The sequence below is a fragment of the Cardiocondyla obscurior genome, linkage group LG15, assembly GCF_019399895.1.
Source record: "Cardiocondyla obscurior isolate alpha-2009 linkage group LG15, Cobs3.1, whole genome shotgun sequence".
NCBI classification, from domain to species: domain Eukaryota; kingdom Metazoa; phylum Arthropoda; class Insecta; order Hymenoptera; family Formicidae; genus Cardiocondyla; species Cardiocondyla obscurior.
In genome coordinates, this window is record NC_091878.1 from 4,956,885 (window position 1) to 4,981,570 (window position 24,686).

At 40.5% G+C, this 24,686-nt stretch overlaps 1 protein-coding gene across 3 annotated transcripts in view; it reads right to left on the reverse strand.

Moving 5' to 3' along the window:
- The window catches only part of LOC139108500 (transducin beta-like protein 2), a 29,228-nt gene extending 4,763 nt beyond the window's left edge, over nt 1–24,465 (reverse strand). The window contains exons 1-4 of one of the 3 annotated variants that reach the window (XM_070666867.1): nt 24,345–24,465; nt 23,964–24,211; nt 17,038–17,277; nt 8,851–12,939 (exon numbers count right to left, since the gene is read on the reverse strand). In XM_070666867.1, coding sequence (XP_070522968.1) covers nt 11,354–12,939; nt 17,038–17,277; nt 23,964–24,033 — 1,896 coding nt within the window. In that variant the 5' untranslated portion in view covers nt 24,034–24,211; nt 24,345–24,465 and the 3' untranslated portion in view covers nt 8,851–11,353. Of the gene's footprint in view, nt 1–8,850; nt 12,940–17,037; nt 17,278–23,160; nt 23,919–23,963; nt 24,212–24,344 lie in introns of those variants that run through there. The other 2 variants (XM_070666866.1, XM_070666868.1) reach the window with 2 other exon arrangements.
- Between the last annotated feature and the right edge of the window lie 221 nt (nt 24,466–24,686).

Here is a 24,686-nt window from a genome sequence, read left to right on the forward strand (position 1 = left end):
AAAAAAAAAAAAAAACAAATATGGCTCGTCAGTCGTCACATTAAAAAAATGAAATCAGCAAACTAGGCGCTGCACATAAAAGGTAAGATTTATACAAATATCAAAACTGCAACGAGACTCAGCCCAATCCCTCGATAAATAAAACGTGCTTCGAGTGAGATATTAGTCGCGCAATCCCGGCCGCAGTTGCAGACGTTGAAAATAGAAACCGCGAGGAGAAGGAGACAAAGTGCGAGATGAATGCGCGAGTGCAGGTCGAAATCGCGAGTTGCTCGCTGCCGAAGGAAAATATTCCGGCCTTGGGGTCGTTGGCGCCGGTCCTCTCCTTTGTTTTTTGTGCCGCGCGCGAATTTAGCCGTGCTGAAAGCTGCACCGGCAATTTATGCGCTGGACGCGCTTCGCGGAACCGCGGCGTGACTCATTGTCGACTCGGGCGAACGAGCGCGATCAAGGATGATCGCATCGAGGCCTCGTTTCGATACGCGTCGCGGAAACCTCGACGTGCCCTTTTTCTTCCCTTAAAAAGTAAAAAGAAAAAAAAAAAAACACCCGGGAGTTACGTTCCCACCTCCGCCAAGTTTTTACCGCTAACGCGGCTCTTTTTTAGGTAAAATCTTCTCGGCGGAAGCCGCGACGCGATCTCCATCGATCTTGGAAAAGAGAGACTCGTCCGACCGCTCGGTCGCTTAAATTTATTTAAATGATTATCGAAGGCGTATGATAAGCAAGTTGATATCTCCGGAGGCGAGAATCCGAGAATTCTCGCTTCTGCACGCGGCGAAATCGCGGGGCGAAAATTAATGAGCGGCGAGTGGAAACGATCCTCGTGCACGCGTTATGACACACGCGGAGAAAGCGCAATCGCGTCTCTTTCTATTTGACATGTCGTTGAGCAGACCGCCGAAGAGCCCAGCCGGTTAGGATTTCAAGCTCGCGACAATACACGCGACCTTCTGCGAAAATTGAGACGGGAGATGATACTTGAATAAAAAATTAATTTCCTGCGGAAGTGCCTCGTTGACGCGGAGTGGCCGAGCACTTCGCAAACACCGGACAAAAGATTTTCGTGCTTCGACAAATGTCAAACTGAAAAAAAAAAAGAAAAAAGAAACAATCGCGATAACGAGCTTAATCTCGCGGACCTTCTTCGAGTGAAAGAGAGAAAGAGAGAGAGAGAGATCTTAGTTATCGCAATTTAGAGAACGGAAATAATATTAAGTAGATGCAAATAAGTTTCGATTTCTTCACCGTTAATAAATCAAGCGGCAGGTATAAGACCATATTAACATGCTGCTCGGATTTCGCTTCTTATCTCTAAATGTATTACGATTTCGAATTATCAACAGGCAACAAGATTAGGAATCGTAAACCTCAGAGTCATTTGATTCGATTTGTTATATTGTGCCATAAAAAGTCTCTCGTGTCTCTTAAATTCACTTTTACATATAAGGCGACGGCAAGCTTTCACTTTCTTTTTTACAGATTACGTTTTTCCTTTCTCGAATTTACAAATTGGCACATCACCGCCTGATTTTTCGGCAAATACGATCGCTTAAATCCGCTTTTTTTTTTTTTTTTATCAAGCTCTTTCTTCTTTGTTCGAGCGGGTGGTCAGTATCCGGCCAGGGCGAATCGTTAAATATTCTGGCGGCCAGCCGAGTCATCAAGGATGATTAGGAAATCTTTTCCAAAGGAAAGCGCGAGCCAACACGTGGCTTTTGTTTGTGGATTGCGACACGCGATGATCCCGGACTCTTTCGTCTTCATCGTTCTTTTTGTGCCGCGGCGAAAGAGAAACGGGAAACGTGGCGAAATAACCGGCGCGCGGGCACGTATGCGACCGGATATCAAAATATATTATCCGCGAACGTGTCATTCGTCATCGATACCTCATTTTCGCCTCGTACGTCGCATTTTCGTAACATAATGAAACGTGCTGATAGATCGCCCCTGACGGGACTCGCCTTACGTCAATTTAATTAATTCCAGAGGCGCGAGAGATAACGCGATTGCCGATCGACGTAAACGAGCGGACCCGTCTTATCGTTCCGAAAATAATTAACGTAATTAGAAATTCCCGCTTTGGAATTAATTTTAACGACGCGTTTTGATTGCTGTCTTAACGATCCTTTTAAGCACCGAGTTTCCACGTTTTATCCCTTTATTTTTATTTTACATTAAATTATATTTTAAATATGCCCTTGACCAATTAGAGGAATTTCAGTTTTCACTTAAAATTATTAATCTTATTCGTTTTTATTTCTATCTTTCGAGCTACAGTTCTTTTTTACTACAGCTAGCTAAAAATAGAAAGTACCGACGTTTTGAAGAATAATAAAAATGTCCAAAAGTATTGTGTAAAATGAATACAAAATATGCATTATTCTTGCATTGTTTTACCTAGAAATTAAATATAGAAATAGATATACACGTAGCATGTATTATAAGTATAATATATTCCTATATTGCTTTTTAAAAAGATTTATGTTCTATTCGTTTTTTAATATGGCTATAAAAAATATATAAGTATTTTTTCAATAGTTTCACAATATCAAGTTAAAATTAACAGAAAATAATAGGAAAAAAGAAACGTCTGTTTTTTTTCTATAAAAAAATTAATAAATTGATTAATGGTACTCTTTTTGATACAATATCTTCATGGCCACGCATTTGACAGTGGCTATTGGCGATCATTAAATACACATAATAAACGTCTTTCTTTAGGTAACGAAGTTTAATGAAACATTTCCATAAAAGAACAATTTATTTACTTCATATAGTGCATGTGTCTTTTCATCTTTTCGTACAATTTTCCAGAAAAATAGATTTTAATTAAGACAGAAAACAGAAAAGATTATTTTGTATCTAAGGTGGAGTATCGTTAACTAACACGAGTGCAAAGAGAAAGTTTAACGCGATATGTAAAGGCTGATATATACATTGAGAAATGCACTCTCCTCGAAATTAAATCAAATACATTTGTGCAAATTTAAGGAGTTAACATTGCGTCACTGCTTACGCTGCTTTATGCATTAGCGTGCGTCGTTAATAAACAAACAACTTGGCTAATAAACGTACGTACGCGTCGCCGATTATTGAGCAATAAATACGTATGTAAAAAGGACGCAAGCAACATCGGCGACGATCTTAATGCGCGCGTGGCATTATGTAATTTATGCCAATTTCAACAGTTTTATCTATGACAAACAAGCCCGCCGCGATTTTTAATAAAATCTAAAATCCTCGGTGACGAGCGTGCGCACTCGTCGCAATAATATAAAACATAAATAAATTACACTAACAATATGCGCGCGAGTGCGTGATTGCGTCAGTACAGCGTCGTGATGCATTATCTCACATTTTTTTAATTTAACGCGGCGACGTAGCAGTAAAAACGAAAGAGGTGTTATCTTCGGCGCGATAATTAACATACGTGGACAGTAACATCGAACGTAATTGGAAAATAAACTGTATTTTATATCGCGTGTTTAGTAAATCAAATACAGTCTGCAGCGCGGCTTGCATCGTTAAAAAGAAAAAGAAAAGTACTTGTCGAAAGAATGTTTAATAGACGCCGCCGTATTTTATTATCGCTGTTTAATACCTGCCACTTAATAGTCTTTTCTTTTTTGTAGATTTCGTAACGTTTTCTAAGTTCGATTTTATTAAAAAAAAAAAAAAAAAAACGTGTAGCAGTCCGGATATCTACAATCATCGATTGTAGAACAGAGCGTAACAATAAGTTAAACAATTTCTTACACGACGTTAATGTAATTAAGAAAGGCCCGGCGTTTCCCCAAGATTAATGGTGCATCTGTCGGATGCCGCTGAAGCCGTCAGATCGTTACAGCATCGTTGCGAAATTTCTATGATTCATGTCGCCATGCGACGTGCACAATTGACGGGAGAAAAGGCTTCAAAGTATCCCGTCGAATCAATTCCCACACAATTTCAGGTTAAAGTGTGTACATATATGCCAACATATCGCTCATTTCGTCCGCGAGTGCCTCGCGGCCGACCGTTCACCCCGAATCTCCGTATCTTGAAGGCAAATTCAATCAGGTTGAACGACCCGACGGCCGCTCATATGGAGACCGTTAATAAGAAGCGACCGTGAAAGATAAATTTAAAACAACCATCATCCATGACCCGCGTAAAAATCTCTCGCGTCCGTCGACCGGCGAACATTGGAAGCGCGTATTAAATAGATTGACGACCAACGTGTCGCTATCATTCTCTCGTTTCTTTTTTTTCAAGGCGTCTCGTGTTGAAAAATGTTCCTAAAATATCCAGCATTCTTATCACGTTTAATATTAACATAAATTTTGGCGAATTAATATTGTATAAATAAAACTAAAATTATCATATTAATAGCTTTTGCGGTGTATCGTGTTCGGTTCGTGTTAATTTCTTGAGAAATTTTTAGTAACACGCGGCATATTATTTACTTGTACTTGCTCTTTTGTTTTTTTTTTTCTTTTTACCAATTAACTTCCGATGCAGAAACGAATTTATATATGGTATGCTGATGAACAGCTTCTCATTTAATTTTATAATTGCAATTATAGATAACCGCGCGAGTATTAATACCGTTGATAGATATGAAAAGAGATTCTGAATAAATGCCAAATTTTTTACAGTATGTAAAAACATGTTAGTAGACAAGTCAAGGGTTTCGCCCTTACGTCTAAGGAAACCGATTAGTAATTCTCTTGACGAATTCATCGTCAAAGTTCAGTTTAACATGCGTAATCTAGCGAATAAATTTCGACACGATGTCTACGCCTTGATCTTGCTCGAGGGACGTGCAGGGAAAACATATTCGCCAAACCGGTAGCATAGCTTGGACTTATGATCAATCTATTCCCGATAAAGACAATTTCTCGAGCAAAACTTTCGCGGTTTAAAATGCTTTTCTGCATTTAATAGCGTCGCTGAAAAGTGTATTCATATTTAGCACACATTTGGAACAGACATAAAACAAAACGCATAGTAATGTTTCAAGTTTCTTTGGTTTTTAAAGTTTAATCTTCCAATATGATTTTCAAGCTATATGGTTACTTTTTTTAATTTTTTCATATTTTTATATATTTTTTTTTTTTACTTTGACTCAACGTTTAAGAGGAGAAAGTGCATGATTGCTAGAAAGGTAGGATAGACAGTATATCAAATATCGTTCGTGACTTCACATTGTCCGGCATCGCTGAATAATTCCGTTCTCTAAACATAGCGCAAACGTCGATATCAGGCTGACTTGCATCGATCGTGACATAAAAATTGCATCTCTTAAATATTTCGTTCTTTTAAGAATCAAAACCTCAGTCGATTCGAACGTCCGTCTCGCCCAGGTTTTCTATATTTGATTCCAGACACGTGCAGAAAGCGTGTCGAGTTTAGTTTTTTTTTCTTTTTTTTTTCCTCCCAATATGAAGTATCCCCCCGAGTTTGTTGTAAAACTGGTATGAAAATAAGAATGTTCATTATTTCTTAGTCATGCTTGATACGCAGTTTCAAACGTAATTATCGATTGTTTAACTACTTAAGAAAATTCTCCGACTCGTGAGGAGAAATAATAAGATTACCTAATTAAAAAAAAAAAAAAAACTATACGCAACAAACTTTGCTGCCAATAACTAATTTTTTAAATAAAATATATAGATAAATGATTCATTTTAAGTGGAGTTGACTGTTAATTTTTAACAAACGAAAATTGAAAATAAAATCACAGGATTTATTACTACCCCAGAGAAAATCTCTTCAGATTATTCTGTCCTTGAAAAAGAAAGATGAGCAACAAGATGATGTATTACGACATCCTTTAAAGAAGATTTATTATGATTAGGTAACACTTTCGATTTTCCAGACTACGGTTATTGTCGATTTCTCCCAGCCTCTTATTATCTTCTTTAATCTAACGCGGGCGTGGGCATTGCGTGAACGGAAAATGTTTGTCAATCTAAATCTGAAATAGATACATCATTAGACGGAGTGCCATTGAAATGCAATCGGCACTGTTAGTAAATTAGATTTTTTGACATTACCGTTGTATTTTTAATAAGGCTGACTGTTACCAATGTAATCGCGTATCGCAAACTCCCGCGAATTGGCCATTCGTGAACGAGGCTGCTAATCGGGATCTGATAACAGTGATCTGATCGACATACACAACAACGATTGCTATCTTCTATCTTTACACGCGAATACGTCCCAGCCTAGTTTCTTATCTAATCTAGTCCGCGAACGAGCCGCAAAATACATACGTACTAAAATTGCACTGGCTGTTTATAGACCTAACAAATGTATCATATATTTCGGGCTATCGCGGAGTGAAATTTCCGGGAACCGTGCTTCCGCAAATTGTATTTAAATTTACACGTGCTGATATCATCAATGGGACCATGCGTGTAGAAATAAAATTTAGATTAATCGGGGGAAAAAAAAAAAGAAAAAATAAAACGCGACTTGAAAGTGAAATAATAACGCAATCGTGTACTCTATTACGTTGCAAAAGAGACTGGACGAAAGACACAAAAAAATATTTAAAAAACTCAGACTCGGAGCATAATAATGTCTGTGGTATATCATTAATATATGTAGAGCATATCATTAATGTGTAATTGCAGCGGCGGTCAGGCATTAGCAATTTTTCAATGGCTACTTTTGTTGTATTTAGTCTCCATTATCGCAATTTTTTAACACTTTGCAAAAATAAATGCTGTGTAATACAAAATAAGGATCGTACAGGCAGTCCGGTAGTACAAGATAAAATTGAACTAACCAACGGCATTATCTATGAAAAGAATATTTTATATATTTTAACATCATAATGCTCATAAAAATTCTGCACATACAGTAAGATATATGTACAGATAAATCTCGCTGAGTGTCGAACGATCATCCGCTGACGAGACAACGTAGCGCGACGTGCCATTATCATTTCGAAGATCGTTTCCGAAATTGGAGCAGGAATGAATTAAATATATTTTGTACCGCCTGAAAATAATTAGCGACGGAGACAAATCTCCGAATCAACGAATATAATTTCGTGCTCGACGAGCGATTCGAGAATAAGCCGCGAGGAAAACGAGGACAACTTGATCAAATCTCACGAACGTTAATTCGGTTGGAGCGCGTGAAGGCTGGACCAACGCGACAGTCGGCCTTCCTTTCAAGTGCGCGGGATCTAAAAATTCGGAACGATCTCCCTAAAACCTTGTTCGAAAGCCTTCAGTACCAACACCCAACGATCATCATTATCCGAGCGAAGAACCTCATTTAACGGTTGCCGTCCACATAACGGTTTCTCTCCTCGCTCTTCCCCCGTTCGCCGTCGTTTTCTCCTTGGTAACGTTATTGCGTAACCTCCTTTATGCATACACGCGGTACCATTTTTTAACGCAGCTTCATATATCTGACGACATTACACGCAGCCAGAAAAAAAAAAGGAAAAAAAAAAAGAACTCCCGCTCAGAGAGGCTTGCGACTTTTTATTTCTATCGTGTGCGTAACGGGCACGCGGAAGAGAAGGAAAAATGCTAATCCGACGAGTCTTAAATCTTATCTCTTTGTCAAAGACTCGGTGAGCTGTGCATCACTTACGATGATATATTTATTTATTTATTCGTTCGATTAATCTTGGGAATATATCGCCAGCTAATTCCGCGCTTATCGAACTCGGCGCATCTGGCGGTCTAAAGATCAAGGCGGTTCGGGACGTAGAAAAGCGTCTTGCCCGAGCCCGCGGCAGCGGAGCGGCGCGAAATATTATCACGGGTCACGCGTTACAGCTGTGTCAACGATACTGTCATCGATGCGTTTATCGATGAGCACCTCGCCGTATTCGAGTCATCGTCGACACGTGTTTTAGGCTGATGACTTACGCGGCGCAGAGCTGGACGCACGATCGAAGTTCACTACGTCGCGGCGAACCTCGTGCGGAAACGCATGTATCAATATTTACGGCCGTTGCCTCGCGGACTTCGACCGATAAAAGAGAAGACAACGATATACGGGTTTTTAGCGACGTGAGAATTCATCCCGGCGTATTCGTAACTGCGAACTTATCGAATTTCATCATTTAACTGTTAATTCCGAACATCACTCAGCGTGAATGACCAGTAATTACTCGAGCGATAGCGCTTTATCGGCGAATTTCGATAACTTTTTTTCGACGTGCGTTTTTTAATCGTCTCTTTCCTCCGATTTTTTTTTTCTCTTTTTTTTTTTTCTCTTTCCAAACAAAAACTCGATACGTGAAATTAACAGCGTAGTGCAAGGCTATCAGCATCATCAGAATCGAGTGAAATGTTTATTACTGAGGATAAACAGGCAGCCGCCTCTCGCAAAGCACTTTTGAACAAACACACCGCTATTTAAGACAGTCCACGTTGCTCGTAAAAGCGTTAACGTAATGTCATGGGATGGGTGTAAGGAGAGGGCCTCCAACTTTCCACGTAAAAAATCCTACCCGCTAACACTTTCTAACGATTTCATTCGCAACGCGTTGCCGCGATTCCTGTGTGCTAAAAGACAAGATTTTCAAGCCCTCCGAATGATCTTTCACGCTTAGATCAGAAATCGGTAAAGCAGGCCGGCCGACTACCTCCAACCCTTTTTTTTTTTTTTTTAAAGTAATTGGAAGATGCACAAAAAAAATCATATAAATTTTAAAAGCATCTTAAAGTCTCCCCGCAATATTAATGACTATAATATTTACAGAAACGGTTCGCTATCTTCGATTCTTGATTTAAATGACGGTCTATTAGCACCGAGGGAGCGAATAAGTCGAGACGTATTGGGAGCGGGAGCAAGATATTCCAAATAAAAGTACACAAGAGGCACTGCTACATATATTTCGTAATCAACATATATTTAAATTCAGAACTGAATGACAATGTTATCCTGAAAAGGGCGTTCGTTGGACACTCCAACCCCGTAAATAATTTACGGGGAGAAATCTCCGTTGCTATGCGAAAGCCTTAAGATATTACATTATTTTAAGACTTTGTGTATATCATTTAAAGAGTATGAGCGTTGAAAATTGACGGTATCAAGTTTCATCCGGTCACGTAGAGTGTCCAACGGGCTGCCCGACTCTCAAGTTAACAATCTTATGACTTTCAGGATTAAACGCAATACTACACGTACTGCAGTTACATCGGAGCTGATAAAATAACACGCACAATGCGTTGCCGCATGATAAGACGATTCCACGTGGAATCTGAATGAGATCATAATTAGCCGGCGCGAGTGCACTTCGTACCTTCTTGCTGCAATTTTCATCATTCGGTTCATTGTGTCATTAAACGTCTATCAAGTTTTTAAGATCGATGGCGAATAAAATTTTTTTTAACTTCTCGAGTTCTTTTTTTTTTTTTTCCTCTTTCTTTTTCTTTTCTTCTATCGTTGCTTCGTTGTTTATCTTAGATTTACAATAATTAATTCATTTTTTTACGAGCGAAAGTGAAAACGAAACGCTGAAAGTAAATTTTGCTCGTTGCTAGTGCTACTTATGTTTAAATTTACGGTACGCGAGAATAGAAAAATATGTATAAATATATAATTGTACGAGATAATACTATCGTTACAAAATTCGCTGGGTTTTCACGTTACTGAGACGCAATTTACATTTGTTATAAATATTACATTCGTTAACGCTATAGGTTACACCGTTATGTGATTATTAACTGACGTTGAGATGAAAGGATTGCAACAGGGCATGAAGATTGTTCATAAAAGCTGGCAGTCTCTTATGAAAATATATGTCATACATGTCTTTTTACACATGGGAGCGTTAAAAATTGAATTTACTGTATTCTTATCGAAAATTAATAAGAGGCTCCGCATGCATATCACACAATGACTGATACGCGTAACAACAGTACGTGGCTCGCAAACTTTGTTTGTCGGAACGTCGCACTTGGTAGCACGTATAAAAAGAAATCTTGCGGAAGATAAGTATAACAATTTATAATTCATAATCCGGCACATTTTTTTTTTTACGCTGTTGAATTTATTTGTACAAAAATGTAATTCAAAAGATCTATCGATCGTGCGAGTATGCAGAGCACGTGCTGAAGAACATAATTTCTTGAAGAGTATTTTTAAACAATATTTTTTCATATAGTTTTTAACAAATCATTAAGAAACACGATTAAGTGCGTCGAGAGTATTTTTTCCAGTGAAAATTAATTAATTAATCGATTTGAACTCATCGGTTTTAGCTAATTGTAAAAATTCAACGAGTAAACATTTTTATTTTATTTTATTTTTTTTCTAGATGACCAGATTATTATAGGGAGTACTCGATGTCGCGATATTGTTAAAGAAAAATGTTCATATTGATCTCTAATCATATTTAAACGCGGATCGTCGATAAAATTCGAAGAACACTTACCAACCAGCATCAATGACACCCCTCGTTTCCTTCGCGAAAAAAAAAGCGACGATATCGAATAAAGTATATATATATATGACAAGATGGGAGATGCATGATGGATGGTGTGAGGTGATATATGAACATACTAAATAACGAAGATACGTATCCGTATTAAATACGTAGATTTTCACGAACATACATATTTAGTACAAAATTGCGATCCGATAATATGTACAAAGTATAAAACGCTAGGAAAATTACGTATATATACAATACAAAACACATACGATATATATAAAAAGTGCTCATCGGAGAAAGATAAAAATTTACAAAAGTTCCGATTTTAGCCGAACGTATGTTTGAAAAAGAATAAGTAATAGTAAAGTAAAGGACTCAATCGAGAATCGATCATCGTTCAAGTTGAAAGTAAAATTGGAACTTAACATAAAGTTTTAACTCAACATCTGTTCGATCGAAGTAGTCAGGTAAAAGCGTAGTATACACAGCAATAGCATAGATATAAAAAAGTAAGTGCGAAAAATACAGAAAATATGGAAAAAAAAAAAAAAAATAGAGAATTTAAGAAACATTCGACTATTATTCTATTGCAAAGTTCTCCGTGATGATTGTCAGTTTTTTTTCCGCGCTGTACGTTACGTTTGTGTTATGTATTGTGTGCGTGATTACAACAATCCTGTATTATCATAGGCAAGCGCGGGCACAGGAACACGCACGTGAGGAACGCATTGCACTATATGTATAATATCACAGATATCACCCCCGGAAAATGAACACTAGGAAAAGGCGTAGTCTATCCTCGTGTTTCTCGAACTATTTCGATTATATTAGTCTTGCAGCGACACGCGCGTCTCGTCGCTGCACAATTTAATCACAAATCTTTCAGTCAATTAAGTTCTTTGTCGCGCGTACGAGTCCTTCTTCGAGATGATGTTTTTATCTCCGAGCTCTTCGGGCTTAAGCAAGAGATTGCTGTTGTTGATGCCAATCGTATTGAACCTTCCGCAATACGATATCTACGACGACCTGGGCGTCCTCGATGGAGCTGTGGGTCTTCTCTTGTATCCTCCGATTGAGAACTGTGCGTGCCAAAGTCTTTAGGCCTATACGATACGGCAAGCCGTAGTGATGCGGGAACAGCGCGCTAGTATCGACTACGTTTTTATGGACCATGCGTAGCGCTCTGAAATCATTACCGAGATCGTGGCCCATCAGAATCGTCTCGGCATGAACGAATTTCAGGAGGTCCCTCTGCACCTCTGGAAGAGTCTTCGTGACGGCAATCATCATCTCCTCCGTAATGCCGCTGAACTTGGTGTTGTAGTCGAGGATCTTAGAGCTCGGCTTGACGAGCGTATCGTACACGATCTGACCGTACAAGTTGACAACGGTCACTTTGGCGAGCTCCAGACCCTGCAGCGTGTAGCACATCTCGCAATCCATCGCGTAGATACCGTAGTCGCCGTCCGATAAGAACACCGGAGATGGCACGGTGTGTACGTAACCTGGGAGAGGCCCGTTCATCCCAGGCACCAGGCCGGTCCAAACGTGCATCTTCCATTCGGTGCAACCGCGCGATGATCTGCCTTGGTTGCAGCACGTGTAATACCAGCTGTCGTTGGTATTGCGATTGTACAGCTTGCCGGAGTGGTAGATGCAAGGCTCCTCGTTCAGATATTCGCCGTTTCGATCGGCGTAAAATATCTTTTTGCATCTGACACACGTTCTCTCCAGTATCGCACAGGCACCCACGTCGATTTCTTCGTCCAAGGTTATCTCGTCTTCGGAGCTGCTTTTGTCCTTGGAACAGCTCTTTCTATCGCAGCTCTTCTTGTTCTTCGAACTTTTCTCGCTGTCGAAGCCGCTCTCGCTGTCACAGCTCTTCTCGTTTTCGGAGCTTTTCTCATTGTCGGAGCTGCTCTCGCTGTCGTATCTCTTCTTATTCTCGGATCTGTTCTCAGTCTCCGAGCTCCTTTTCACTCCGTCGAGATCGTTTCCAGCGTCAAAGTTCTTTTCGTTATCGGACGAGCTCTCCTGCTCGGAATTGTCAGACGAACTGGAATTGCTGTACTGTCCGCTGTCACTTTCGGTCTTCGGATTCGTGGGATACAGCACGTTGTTAATCATCACGTATCCCGGAAAGACAGCTGGTTCGAAGGGATAACCGCGATCGAACATTTCTTGCGGTGTCAGCGTGTAGTTGTTTACCACGGATAACATGCTGGTAGATACGTCGCTGTGGTACATCGATTGATGCTGACTCTCATCCGGGATATCGTCATTGCTGGATGTGTCGCTGCTGAACACCTCGAGCGAAGACGCCTCCTCCGACACCATATTGTGCTGTACAGAAAACAGCGAGGACCCTCGATTTTTGCTCCTGGACGACCTTTCCCCCGCTTTATCTTCGCGACGTGGGAAGCTCTGCGACCCTTCGCGGTCTGCTTGCAGCGACGAAGATGCCTTCTTCTTGGACTCTCTTGTCTTACAGATATGGCTCTCGTAAGACTGGACATGCTTTCTCGTCTCTCGCAAATTCTCATCTTTATTTCATAGGGACAAACAAATATACGTGAATTACTCGACCTACCCAGAACTACATTGCTAAGGACGTTCACACACACACGCACACACACACGAAACACGCATGCAAATCTGACTTTTCTATTTTTTCTCTTTCTTTCTTTCTTTGTGATTTTTTTTATTTTTAATTAATTTACATTAATATTCAAATGACCGGGACGCAGTGCGAAAAGATAAACTGGATAGCGCGCAATTTAATGAGCTCCTGCAAGATTGGTACCGAAAGAAATCGAGATCGATAAATCATTTAAGCGAGACGCCGTTTTCGTCTTCTTTTCGAGGCGAGGCGACAGATAAGAATCCGCGAAATTTATTCACGTCGCGATATCACGATAACTCGTATTTTCATTGCCGTTAAAATCGCGACAAAGAGGCTTTGTGCGGAGAGGAATGTAAATTTTCGGATATAAAGGAAATAAATAGTGCTGCGGGCGGCCGCGTGTTCTTGACCCAAAAACTGCTTCAAGTCTTTTCGACTCTCGGTGACAACAGCGATAAAGGTTGGCACGGTTTCGTTCGTCGCACGTGGGTGCACGTGGGAGAATTTGATTATTCGTAAAACAAATACGGAATAACTCGTAATTGTGAGTGGAGAGAAGACTTTTCTCTTGCGAGGAAAAACAGTCTTCTTCGAGCATCTCTCTATAATTTGCCGAACGTTTAATTCGGCGCAATTATTTCGTTTTATTATTACAATAATTCGTTAATGTATAACGTAAAATTTCGCGCTCCGATTGTTAACTAGGGGAAAAAAAAAAGAAAAAAAAAAGAGAGAAATAATTCACCGCGGGGAGCAATTAAGCAGTCTCGCGAGATGCAATAACTACGGCGGTAAAGTGTAAAAGTAAACTCAACGAGGCGTTTACACGCGACTTTCGCTAATTACGTTACCGACGAAAAAGAAGTGTAACGTATACTCCCCCTTTTTTTTTTTTGCCGGTCAGCTGCCTCGGTCACGTCTTCGTGATAAATTTGCGCGACGTTCGCGCGTTCGAACGCTCGTCGGGATAAAAATAGCGAGAATGCGGTTGCATTCAGCCGCCCGAAGAAGAAACATCACGGACAGCTGGATGCGACGCTGGCCGTTCGAATTATTTCGAAATTCAGTAACATACCTAACTTAGCGCGCGCACAGCCCACGTTTTGATTATTTTTCGGCGCTTTTACTTACTTGACTTTTCCCGCGAGCTCTTTTAGAAATTCGAGACTTCGGCCAGGAAAACTTCCACCGCAGGATAGACTCTTCGGAGGTGGTCCGCAATTGCGAGAGGTCACGCAGATCACGTGCCGATGAATGGGGGCGAGCGCTTAAAGATATTGCGACGTGGGCGCGATTTGCGCCGAAAGTTTCTGTCGACGTGTGCACAATCGGGATATCGGTAATTGAATTTGTGCCAACTGCGCGCCCAAACGGGAAAGAGCAAGCCGCGAGAGCCGACCCGCGAAAACGACGGAAGAGGAGACCGGGGGCAGAGACGCATACAAGAGAGAATCGCTTGTTGCTCGCATAACGGAATGCGGTATGACGACGACGTTCCAATATGTACCGTTGCGTCATTTAATAAAATCATTCAGCGTCTTTCTCTCTCTCTCTCTTTTTCATTCGTCTCAAGAAGCCCGGTGCAACTTTCCTGCGAAGCGTGACTAAGTCGCGAACGTCGAGAATCGCGAGGAATTCCCGCGATAGTTTCCCATCGAACGGATTATGACGCGATATTGTATCACGCCGTAAAAGCCGACGACTATGTACTCGAGAGGCTCAAATTCGAGTCTGACTAATGAGAAACGTGCGACCGCGGTTGCGGCTACACGCGACAGATTAACGCCGCGCCGTTGATATTCGCCGGCCATTTAATTTAATTACTGCCAATTATTTGATTAGAAAGCTGATTTATTATGCGATCGGATTATACCGCTACTTATTGATGCGTGAACTTCGTGTTATCTATATTTCGCCTGTATGTATATTTAGAGCGTATCTCTTTGTGGCGATAAATCTGGGAGCTGGACGATCCCAGATAGTATCATCGTAGTATTCCGTTAAAGTTTCCGTTAAAATATATAGTAAACTAATTAGAAAATTGTACGTAATGGAATTAGTGAGTAGGTACTATATATTTTAAGAAATAATTACTACGCGAAGCTGCCTGAATATCGTTCAAAATGTACCTAACACGTTGTATTTAATACCAAGTTGTGCGGATTAATGTTAAAAATTGCATTCGACATATTCATTTAAGTTATCGACGCCGGGCTGATAATTTTCCACGAAATTACGATGTCTCGTTACGTAAAATAGATACACGCGCCGAACTGTCCCTGACCCGCGCAGAGGATCAACTTATCTCGATCCGATCGAATCTACTCGTGCGGCGTACGATGTTTTATTTAATAAAACAATCGCTTTATAAAACAGTAGTGTAAATTCGAAATAAGTAATAAACGTGCTTCTGATTATTCAATCCTCCTCACTTAAGATCAAATCATTCCAATGTGCCAAATGAACTTTAACTCCGAAATGGAATCTCCGATTTATTTGCGTATACGTTAACGTCAACGAGCTGATTTATTTAGAACACTGACGTTAACAGTCTTTCATGTCGATGCCCACTACCCACTCCTCCTTCTTTCTGTTCGCGTCTTGGCAATCGTACGACAATGTCGCGTGATTAAGGCATGCGATTAAAGTGCATGATTAAATCGTGCGATACTTCGAGTGGCGACTTCACGCGTACGATGAGACCGATATCTACTTGTTAAGATTTTCCCTTTTTTTTTTTTCTTTTTCCAGCGCAATCGTCTTCGAGATGAAAGATCGCGCATCAGTGCTTGCGTGTCTAATAGCTTCCTGCTGTCGAGACGCGAGAAGTGAAAATTGATTGCTTCAGGAAGACAAAAACTCTAGTGTTACTGCGAAAAAAATCTATCTTTTTTTTTTTCTGATAATTTTAAACGGATTCTATTATTTTCACTTGCCTAACGTAATGTTCTTATCTTGTAATTTAATAGATATCTCGTATCTGGGCCGGTTACAATATTTTTCCTGCGTACCTAATTAGCGGCATGGTATCAAAATTTCATGAGTTACATTCTGCAAAAATGTATTTCGACTATTGCCCAGATTTGTTACTGTCAGTTTCACGCGGATAAAATGTTTGTGTTTAACACGCACAAACATTGGAATTAGTATTGATAAAAGATACAGCGTCCTTCGCTGTAATCGAGATAAATTTATTCACGAAACAGTTGTTCTAGGCAGCGTGGCTATTTTGTAAGAAAATTTTCTTACGACTTTTGCATGCGCGAATTTTAAACTTCAAACGATTCAAAGTTACGAAAAGTCTTACGGGAAATGCGGCTGGCAAAATCAACTAAGAAAGAAAGAAAGAGAAAGGCGATACTATGCCGCTAGTATCTACATACAAGTTAGTTATGTGCGAGACACAATACGCGCGATGTAAGGCATAAAAAAGGCATTGCTCAATTTGCAAGTTTAAACAGTCCCGTCGCGCGTGATTTATTGTGTCTCCGTGTTGTGTGGATTGTTAACATTAACAAATCGACATGAATTGAAAAGCAGAAGAGAACCTTTTTCCCGCTGTAGCGTAACTCTTATAAGTAGCGTTGTTCGTAATTCGTAACTAATCTACATTGCCCGGCGATTAATTTGCGTATATTCAGAAATAATTGAATTAAGTTCAATCGCGAATTTTTCAACGAGATTTTTTTCTGAAAAAAATAAAATTCTCACTCGATCCTTTATCAGAAAGCAAGTAAATTCGTTCGTCAGCAAAAAGTCATTAATTATATTAACTTAAACGTATCAATCGCGAATTTTTCAACGAGATTTTTTTCTGAAAAAAATAAAATTCTTACTCGATCCTTTATCAGAAAGCAAGTAATCTCGTTCGTCAGCAAAAAGTCATTAATTATATTAATTTAAACGTATCACATGCACACTTGAATATATTTTCTCGACGATTAGAGTTACGCGAACGGGAAAAACGAACGCTTCGTTAATATTTTAATTATTTTTGATTTTCTTTTAAAGTACATACCATCGGCACAGCTCGCGAGATATCTGCCATTGCTGGAAAAGTTCATGTCGTTCACTAGTCCGGTGTGTCCTTTTAGCGTACCGATGTTCCAAGGGTGAGACCGTTCTTGCGGGGCCTCTCGACGTTTCTTGTTCTTTGCGCGCTTGTTAACGTCGCGAGGCTGCATTGATATTTCTGCTGATGGTGGCAAATACTCGCAAGGCGGTGGAGTGACTTCATTATTGCCCATGTAGTACGTCGCTGTAACAGAAAGTACAACAAAATGGTTAGTATATTTTTACGCAAGCGATGTCTTAAAAAATAATAAAAAAAAAAAAAACTTAATAAAACTGATGCATACTATCATTCACGACGTAAGAATTGTGGACTATGTCAGGGTAGACGAAGTACCAGGCTTTACTAAATGCACATGTACACAGAATAACCCCTTGCGTGACTCGACAATAGTGTCCGTATACTGGAGCACAAACCCCAGTAAGTCCCAAACGTGTAGCGTAGCAATAATCTATCGCTACAGGGCCTGGACAGGAGTCAACAGGCACCTGGTAATCAAAGTTTGTCGCGTAATTCTTCGACGCGTAACTCATCGTGACTTTGAAATAATATCTCCGTTCACTACGAAATCCGAATACGATTTAACTTTGCTAAAATAGCTCCGTTCACTACGAAATCCGAATACGTTTTAACTTTGCTAAAATAGCTCTGTTCACTACGAAATCCGAATACGATTTAACTTTGCTAAAATAGCTCCGTTCACTACGAAATTCGAATACGATGTAAAATAGAGCACCTGAGAACCTAAGGGATAGCCAGGAATATAGGGATATAAGGGTAGGGGCAGTTCTAAGACAATAGAAGAACCTATGGCGGGAAAGGCCCCCGCCATAGGTTCTTCTATTGTCTTAGAACTGCCCCTACCCCTATATCCCTATATTCCTGTCTATCCTTTAGGTTCTCAGGGGGGGGAGGGGGGTCTGCAGCGAACACATTTGGGCCTGAGTCCAACAGGACAGCCCTTCGAAGTCTAACAGTCAATCTTCAGCCCTTCATCCCCTCCAATGGCGAAAAAATGTAGGCTTGGAGAAAATAGAAAAACCTATGGCGGCCCCCCGCCATAGGTTCTTCTATTGTCTTAGAACTGCCCCTACCTCTATATCCCTATATTCCTGTCTATCCCTTAGGTTCTCAGGTAGGGGGGGGAGGGGAGTCTGCAGCGAACACATTTGGGCCTGAGTCCAACAGGACAGCCCTTCGAAGTCTAACAGCCAATCTTCAGCCCTTCACCCCTCCAATGGCGAAAAAAATGTAGGCTTGGAGAAAATTTTGGAAGGATAGAAAATGGAGAAAATCCCCACTCAATCAGAACTTACCGACAAAATTTATACAAATTTATATGATAATAATAAGAAAAATTATTTCAGTTATTGTCAATTTGTTATTAAAATAATTGCGAATCAGTTTTATCTCATATTATTTTATAATTGCAATCGCTAATAATAATAATAATTATTATTATTTGCTCAAATCGAACGATAATGCAACTCACTGTTTTTCATCGTCGTATTTATCAAACAAATCCGCGCGTAGCGTAACTCCTTGCACATAAATGCGAGTGGTATTAATTTGTTGATTGTACGATTAAGTATTTGCGCGATAAATATGTTAGGCGAGAATAGATAAACGCTTCGCGAGAATCGCCTTTAACATGAAAAGTCTAAAAACGTCTAGTTAGTTAAGTAACAAAAAGCGACGACAAAAATGTGACGCAACAAACAGTTTATGAATGCAGAAAAATAAGCAGTTGATAAATTAGCATTTTTTTTCTTCCGCAGTTTTTACCGCTGAATGCCGCAAGTTTGTCAAATTAATTCTATATACTCCTTCGAGGATGTGAAAATATTTTCAAAAAGAATCGCAATCAAATAACAGATAAAAAGCAAAGGCGATGTAAAAAAAAAAAAATATCTATTGATCCATATAGTACGCGATAAAATATATTACTTATATATACAGGTGTTTTGCGATCGTAAAGCGTTATTCGAGGCCGCTTAAGCAAACTAGGACTAGGCAGACAAGGCTGTGCTTCGAAATTTTAACATCGAGAATAAGCGCGTTTATGCATTCCTCCCACGTGGTCCTTTCATTGCGCCATGTCCCTGAGCGGCGGCCTCTCGTCACCGGACCCACGTGTACGCACGCGATACGTCCGCGTACGTACAGTTCATTTATTTATATCGTCGTACGCGAAATGCATGCCACCCAAGTGCATTTATTCTTCGATCTCGCGACATATCCTTCAAGAGATCGACTCAGCTCTAATGTAAGACAACGGGCCTCGAATGCCCGATAAATTATTTGCGCTAAGTACGACAAAGCGATAACAATCTCGAGAGATATATAAATTTGTTAAAAAAAAAAAAAAGATCTACATTTAAGCAAGAAGGTTAAATAAAATTTAAATAATTTCAAAATTTAGAAAACTTTATCGTTTCTCTGTTCGACAATTTATTTATAGAATTATATTTATTGGGGGAAATACGTTTTCTCTATTACTGCCAGATTTCCTTTATTTCATTATATTTCTTTTAATATAGAACACAGTAACAAGACAGATCATAAATTAGATTTGTGTTACTTGAACCGACGCTTTACAAATCGGGAGGAACAAGAACAAAGAAAATCATGCCGATAAGACTGAAAAGAAGAATGCTAATGAACTGTGAAGACAAAGAAAACAAACCGTTCCTTAATTTAACAAAATTTCTAATTTCTTTTTTAATTATTCTTTACCATATACTTGTGAGTGCTCTATTTTTAACTATGTTTTAATAAAAGAGGCGACTTCTTTTTTTTTTTTTTTAAACATCAAAAGCAAATTCATAGATAAGTAAGGCAAAAGAAAAAAATATCAATTGCGAACAATCCTTTAATTTGCTTTTGTGCCGACTCTTCAGTTTTCCCTAGAAATCGTTGCCATAAAAGGTAATATAAATTGTATTTCATTGTCTTTACATATAATAAAATTAAGTTCTTTCATTAAATTATATACGAATATCTATTTTTAAAACAGAGCATAAAAGGTAATATAAATTGTATTTCATTGTCTTTACATATAATAAAATTAAGTTCTTTCATTAAATCATATACGAATATCTATTTTTAAAACAAAGTATCGTCGATTTTCAATGAAACTTTCGGCTACTGAATTTTTCTTTCTGTACTTTCAAAATTATATTAATAAAATCCTGAGGAATAAATCTGACCGACTGATAAAAACGTACGTTTTATAATACGCGAAAGGATTTTTTAATTGCGGAACGACTGCTTCAGTTACGAGGCTTCGTAATTAATTCAAACGTCTGTTGCGAACGCATGTGAACGAAAAATTTTTCCGTTTATACGCACACCAACGTGTGGGTGTGCAATTATAGTTATATAATTATAGCGTGATAAAAACGGTCACATAATTAAACGGAAAGATGAGTGTGCTAAAATTAATACATAATGGTAAGTACCTTGCTTCTTGCACGCGTAATTGTTACTTAGAATCTTACATGTCTCCGAAAAGAAAAAAAAAAAAAAAATCCGCACTTATATATCAATATATCATTTACGTCAATTTTATTTATAATATTAAACTCAAACTTTCAGAAATAAGTACCTTCAAAAAAAAGACTCGTACAAATAAATAAATAAAAGAGAAAAAAAACTGTACCTTCTCCAAATTTTTAATACAATAATATTTCTCGATATATTTTTTATATCGTAATTTACCATAATATGTAATGCCATAATTTAGAATCAAATTTTAAGTAAATCAAACATGTTAACAAGTGCGTTATGCTACATATGTGTTGTCTTAAACACTTCGAAGAGATACGTCTAATCTCTTTTACATCCTGCGCATTTTTCTCCCCTTCTTTAAAGCATTGACCGATTCGTCACGCATGTAACAGCTTTTCTTTTTACCGTTGAAGAAACGAAAGAAATTGTAACCAGACAATGTCATCCCCGCTCTTCTCCTCCTCATATTCGTGTTCGATTAGATTACAACGTTCTTTATTGCGCGTCGTTTCGCGAGCATCATTCGTGCGTAACACGGCCGTTCACGTGATAAAATAAAAAAAAAAATAAAAATAAATGAAAATAAAACGTAACGATGAGTAACGTGTCGTTTCATGCGCGACGTTCAGGGGCAGAAGTCAATAAACGACCCGGCATTAATATAAGTAACGAGAACGATTTTCGTGTAAATAATAGTTGTATAAATTTACTTTCTACCTTTTACCGGAGCCCCTGCAAAAATCCTTCAATTTTCTCGTTCATGTTCGCAAAGCCTACGAATAATTTAACTTAATTTTAAGACCTTGTAATAAAAATGTTATCTCTGCGAAAGGATCGTGTACAAAAAAATCATAGCGTTGTTGAATTTTATCAGCTGGATTACAGGACGAAGCTGATCGCGAGAGTGAAGCGAAATGAGAGAAATTAGCTGCAAAGTTTAAGTTTTTATACTGCACGCGCTCTGAATTTGATAGCCGTTTTATCCTTAACACGATTAGACGCAGAAGTTAGCTTTCAAGAGGCAGACTGAGCGCGACTCGGCGTAGTTTCTAAATGCCATTTTACACGTCCGATCGGCATCACCAACCTGGCTGATAATAGGATCGATGCGAACGTACGCGTTGCTGGCGTCTGCGATAACCGGAGTCCTCCGCTCGCGATCGTCACGCGAATTTCACGCGTGTACTAACGGGACTGGCGCCTCCGTCCTAACGGAAACCGCGATCTTGCGTGTCTATTGGTGTCTATTGAAACGCGAAGGTCTCTCGCGGAAGGTGCTTCCACGATCTATCGCGACTTTACTCTTACTAAATAAAAAAAAGACATAAAGAGATAAACGGGACACGCACTGAATCGCGGAGGCTAACGGGAAACGCGCGATATATCCATCCGTTCGATCGAGAACTTTATCGAGAATCATCGTCCGGAGTGTAAGACGAAGCATCACCCGATCAAGAATATAAGCAAGATTTCTTAAACTTTTTTTGCTTGGTTTTTTTTTTTTTTTTACGACGATACAAAGACAAATTTTATTTTTATTCGCAAGATTAATTATCGCATCGATTTTTTTCCGATTCAAATTGATAGATTAAAATCTGCTTTTTTGAGTAATTTTTTTTTTTTTCTTTGTCATTAAATATTTAATTTGATTATTTTTACTCTCAACTAAGGCATTCGATTTTTTGCTTCGTTTCAGAATATCTTTGAAAGATAACTGCATTATTTATGGATTGATTAACTGCAAAAGTTTAAAAGGAAACGGAGATATCTTGGGAATTGAAAAGTTAATCTAACGAGTGGATACTTAGATTTTGCTCTGCAAACACGTTCGAAAACAGGACGTGGCCAGTGTTCTGTTTCGTTTATCTTCCCTCTCTCCTTTATATCCTTGCTTTTCATTCTTTCCTCTCTACAGCTGTGTCGAAAATAATATAACTTTCTACTCGACAAGCGGAGCTCTTTATCGCAAAATTCTCGTCGGCTTCTTTCCAAATAAAAACACATCGAATTCTGTATGACATCATATTACCATCAGGCTGACGCAACAACTCCAAGCTCAACAAAGAGTCTTTAATGACTAATAATATGACTAATAATTATATTAAAGTTAAAACAAAATGTTCCCTTCGAAAATCTAGTTGACGAATACAAAAGACGAACGCTGCAAAAAAAAATGAAGCCAAAGATGTGAAATAAAAGTTGAAAGCGGGGATAAAAAATTAATAAAAAAAAAAAGTCAGCTACAATTGCTTCAAAATAGATGGATAAAAAATTCAGCTAAAGATAGAAACTGTAATGTAGTAATGCGGAGTCGACGAGTCTGATTCGGAGAAAAGCCGCGCGTTGAAATTGGCGCGAGAAGCACGCTGAGAAAGAAACGTGGCCGGCGAGCCACCTGAAATGTGCCGTACGGCCCGCACGTCGCCAGGTCGATTCATTTATCAGAACGCCCGGTTTTTCAGTCGGGGTGGCATGCAGCGTCGCTGATCGCGCTCGCGGGTGGCACGCGGCCCCGTCGCCGAGCGAGGGCTGACGGCGTTAATCGAGAGGGATGCTTACTTTTCTGCGAATCCTGGCGGGAGCGCAATAGCCGGCTCACATAGTAGATGCTCAGGACGACCGCGCCGATGATCAGCGACGTAAAGAACGACGTCGCCAGATCAGGCATGCCCGCGCTCCCCAGCTCGTTCGTCCGATACGTCGTGTTCTCCATCCTCGGCACCGCGCGCGCGCCACGGGGAAGCTCAACCGGCACTTGATCGCGAGCACACCTCACACGCGTGACATACAACGGCAACTCTCTTCCCACACCCGCGCACGTAAAACGGACGTAGCGGTTTTTCGCTAGCGGCCGCGCGCGCGCGCGCGCGTTCACTCACGTGCCGCACCGAGAAAGCCGCGAAAAAGCTCCGGGATACAAGGGAGGCGCCGTCGCGCGCGGGGGGGCCCACCTCAACGTTCGCGAGAGGACGAGGACCGAAAGCGGAAATTTGGCCGTCGCGCGTGTGCGGATATTGTTATCGCCGCGTAATCGTTGATCACATGCACGGGCGGCCGTGTATACGTGCACCCGGCGCGTGAACCGGCGTGTTCCAAAACCCACGTCTTCGAGGGGGCGCCGCGACCGCCGCGGAGCGTACGCTCTGTAGATCGCCGTGTGAGATCCTGCCCGACGTCCAGCGCGATTACGTGACCGGGATCGCGGGTTGGACACGATTCTCGGAATTTTCGGTCAGTCAGCCGTCCGGAGCCCTTCCTGTCCCTCGTTTTCACCCCCGACCGCGTTTCAACCGTGCACCGCGGCTAACTTTAAAGCGCTTATCGACTGCGCGGGAAAATTCGAAACCGGATTCGATACGTACATATCACTCGAGGTCCGCACGGCAGTTTAGGCGCGCGCGATCGCATCCTCCGCCGTCGGTGTCCACTCATTCGCACGGCCGTGACTCTTGCTCGCCGGAGGCCCGCTCGTTGGCGTGTACACACGCATTGGCGGGGTTGTCCAGGGTGCTGTCCCGTAGCGTGGTTCTCGCGCTGGCATAAGAGAGCCGTCGGTCACCATGCCACGATGCTGCGGCCTCGCGGTACGACAGCATCCGAGTCTTCAGAACTTCGAAAAAAATGTTTCAAGATACTCTCTTGTTTTCTTGCACTCGCGCGAAAAATTGCAGTCCGCCGGCTTGCTCGAAGTTTCTCTCCGAGCGCTCGCGCGGCAACTGTACCTCTCGTTGTCGCGGACTTACGTAATCGTATCGACGAGAACGGTGATGCGAGCACGGGCTCGAGTCGTGTAGTAAGCCGCGCGACGCAAGGCGACGATCACGCTCTTCTCTTCTCGCGAAACGACCTGGCGCGTGTTTGCCGCGGCGAGTCATCGCGAGCCGGTATATACCGCCTCGCGGAACCGTTTCCGAAACCCGCGGACCCCTACCCACGCCGCCCGTTTTCCCCTCTTTTCTCGTCGGCGAACGTCGGCGACGATGGTCATCGGCACGCGCGCTTTATTATTTTAATGACCAGCGCTTCGCTCTGATTTTTTAAAAACCCGAGAAAATATACCGCGCTGTTATTAGCACGGATTATAC